At 50.4% G+C, this 3,010-nt stretch overlaps 1 protein-coding gene across 1 annotated transcript; it reads right to left on the bottom strand.

Moving 5' to 3' along the window:
• Positions 1–209: 209 nt before the first annotated feature.
• On the bottom strand, positions 210–1,160 carry LOC128056608 (olfactory receptor 1K1). The gene has a single exon (XM_052649402.1). The coding sequence runs from the start codon at positions 1,158–1,160 to the stop codon at positions 210–212; it is 951 nt and encodes a 316-aa protein (XP_052505362.1).
• Between the last annotated feature and the right edge of the window lie 1,850 nt (positions 1,161–3,010).

The raw sequence follows: 3,010 nt of genomic DNA, 5'->3' as shown, positions 1-3,010 counted from the left end.
CCCCAGTTTCTTCATCTGTGAAACTGGGTCATAAAAGTCTGCTTCACTGGTTATTGTGGCATAATGTCAGGCCAGGCAAGGACCTGCACTACGGTAGCACTCAGAAAGGGATCGCCATTATTATGGTTTTGGAAAAAGCACAGAGCTGATGATGGCAGTCACGAGTGTCGCCATGGGCGATGCAGTCCGCCCTTGGTGGGGTCCAGGCCTCAGGAGTCACCCCCTGAGATCCTTCGCCGAGTGAAAAGGGCTCTGAGTGCCCCCTGCACATCACGGTTCCGGAGGCTATAGATGACCGGGTTCAGCATGGGCGTGACCACGGTGTACATGACGGAGGCCACACGGCCCTGCTCGGCCTCATACCGGGACGTGGGCCGGAAGCAGACTGCGATGACTGTCCCGTAGAAGAGGCCCACCACGGCCAGGTGGGAGCCACAGGTGGACACAGCCCGGAGCCTCCCCCCGGCAGACGGCAGCCGGAGCACCGCAGCTGCAATGGACCCGTAGGAGGCGAGGATGAGCAGGAAGGGAGTGACCACCACTGCGGCGCCCTCGGTGAAGATGAGCAGCTGGATGTGCCGGGTGTCAGAGCAGGAGAGCCTTAAGAGAGGCTGGTGGTCGCAGAAGAAGTGGGGCACTTGGTGGGAGGCACAGAAGGACAGGCGGGCCATAAGTAGGATATGCAGGAGGGAGTGGACGTGGGACACGAGCCATGCTGTCCCCACCAGGGCTGTGCACACAGCCCGGGACATCCTTGTGGCATAGTGGAGGGGGTGCCGGATGGCCACGTAGCGGTCATAGGCCATGGCAGCCAGGAGGCAGCTGTCAGTTACACCCAGGGCGAAGAATAAGTACATCTGGGTCAGACAGCCAGCCAGGGAGATGGAGCGGTCATGGGCCAGCAGGTTGGCCAGCATCTTAGGTACCGTGACGGAGGTAAAGCAGAGGTCAGCAAAGGACAGGTGGGCCAGCAGGAAGTACATGGGAGTGTGAAGGGCTGGACTGGCTCGGATGGCAGCCACGATGAGTCCATTACCTAGGATGCCCGCCACATAGAGGACCAAGAAGAGCACGAAAAGAGGTCGCTGCTGGCTGGGATTTGTTGTTAGTCCCAGTAGGATGAATGGGCTTCCTTCTGAAGACTCATTGGCAGCGTCCATGGCTAGGCTGCTTCTTCACCAGGAACCCCAGGGGTTTCATTCCATTGCTGAGTCATCTCCTCAGTGACAGCCCTGTGGATACACACAGATATGACTGTAGGCAATTTCCCTCCTCTCCAGGTCTTAGGTTCCCCATCTGTAGAATAAGGGAGCTGAATCAGGTGAACTTGAAAGCTGCTTCCAACTTGAATACGTTGTGATTTGCAGCAAAAACAGAACAAAAATATTGCCCAGGATGTGGACCAAAGAAGGAAGAAACACAAAAGGAAAGATGAGAGAGAGGATCAAAATCAGGGAGAGATTTGACCAATGGCTATTTATTTTGGGGAAAGTCAGAGTGGACAAGAAAACCAAGATGGAAGTGAGGAACTTATCTAAGAAATAAAATTCCAAACATGAAGGGCACATATGTATTGAAATGAATATAAATCGATAGCACCTGAGTGCAAACATGATGTTTTAGAGCACTAAGGATCAAAACAAGAACCATCCCTCCCAAGGGCAGGGATGTAAGGATCTGATGATGTTGCTGCTGCTGCTGCTGCTGCTGCTAAGTCATTTCAGTCGTGTCCGACTCTTTGCGACCTTGTGGACTGTAGCCAGCCAGTCTTCTCAGTCCATGGGATTCTCCAGGCAAGAATATTGGAGTGGGTTGCCATTCCCTTCTCCACAGGATCTTCCCCACCCAGGGATTGAACTCGAGTCTCTACACTTTTAATAAAGAGAAAAGAATAAAGAAAATATGAGACTTGCCAAAAAAAGAACCAAAGAATCTAAATGATTCCCAGTATTCCTGGAAAACTCTTCCCATGAAATCAAACACATACAGCATCAAGAAAATGCACAGCCCTTTATGGGAAACTCGTGCAGACAGGTGGATACACCTATCAGATGCAGAGACTTGACTCTTAAGGACAGAGACATTTCAATGCTTCCATTTTTTTCCTGTCTGAATCTCACTGCAGAAATCTTGGATGATTTTCCAAGAAGGGTCTTAAAAGGAGAGGGGTTTTAGGACAGGTTTCCTGAAGGCTATGTTGAGACCAGTTCTGCATCCTTATCTATTAAAAGAAAATAAAGACCCTCCCTACCCTATTGTCTTCCTTTTTCTCCTCCACTGAATAAGAAGAATCTTTTGGCTTTGGATCCCTGGAGAATGTTGTTTTTTTTTTTTCCCCCCTCAATTATGTCCCACTTTCCAGGAAGGTAAGGGGATCAGGGTGAGTGGTAAGGATGGAGAGGGGAAGCCTGCTTATGAAATGGCTTTTTCGGAACTGGAACTACTTAAACTTGGGAACTGACCCAAGTTTAAGCTACCCAGTCTATTCTTCCCAGGTATTCTGTGAAGGTAGGCTGAGCTATGCATGCGTGTGTGCTAAGTCGCTTCAGTTGTTTCCAACTCTTTGCGACCCCATGGACTGTAGTCCGCCAGGCTCCTCTGTCCATGGGATTCTCCAGGCAAGAATACTGGAGTGGGTTGCTATGCCCTCCTCCAGGGGATCTTCCCGACTCAGGGATAGAATCCATGCCTCTTATGACTCCTGCATGGGCAGGTGGGTTCTTTACCACTAGCACCACCTGGGAAGCCCTCTAACCTGAGTTTAAATGGACCTCAATAAACATTCAAATACACTGAGCTGTTGGCAGAAACATTCATCTATAATTACAAACACACTGGTGCAGGCATGCAGGCATGTTCGGCCTCTAGTTATGCTCTGCAAACACACAGGCATGACAGATCATGTACAGAAATGTGGACACAGACATCTAACCAAGAGGCAAGCGTAACCACGAGATCCGTAGATGCAGATCATCCTAAACATAAACCGAGGGTCTGGTTCAATCACAAA

The sequence above is a fragment of the Budorcas taxicolor genome, chromosome 11, assembly GCF_023091745.1.
Source record: "Budorcas taxicolor isolate Tak-1 chromosome 11, Takin1.1, whole genome shotgun sequence".
Classification (NCBI taxonomy): domain Eukaryota; kingdom Metazoa; phylum Chordata; class Mammalia; order Artiodactyla; family Bovidae; genus Budorcas; species Budorcas taxicolor.
The sequence above is the reverse complement of the archived record's forward strand: the minus strand, read 5'-3'. Positions and strand labels throughout refer to the sequence as shown.

What these genes read in the sequence shown, in the direction of transcription:
- LOC128056608 (XM_052649402.1), bottom strand. Translation starts at nt 1,160, where the DNA reads ATGGACGCTGCCAATGAGTCTTCAGAAGGAAGCCCATTCATCCTACTG.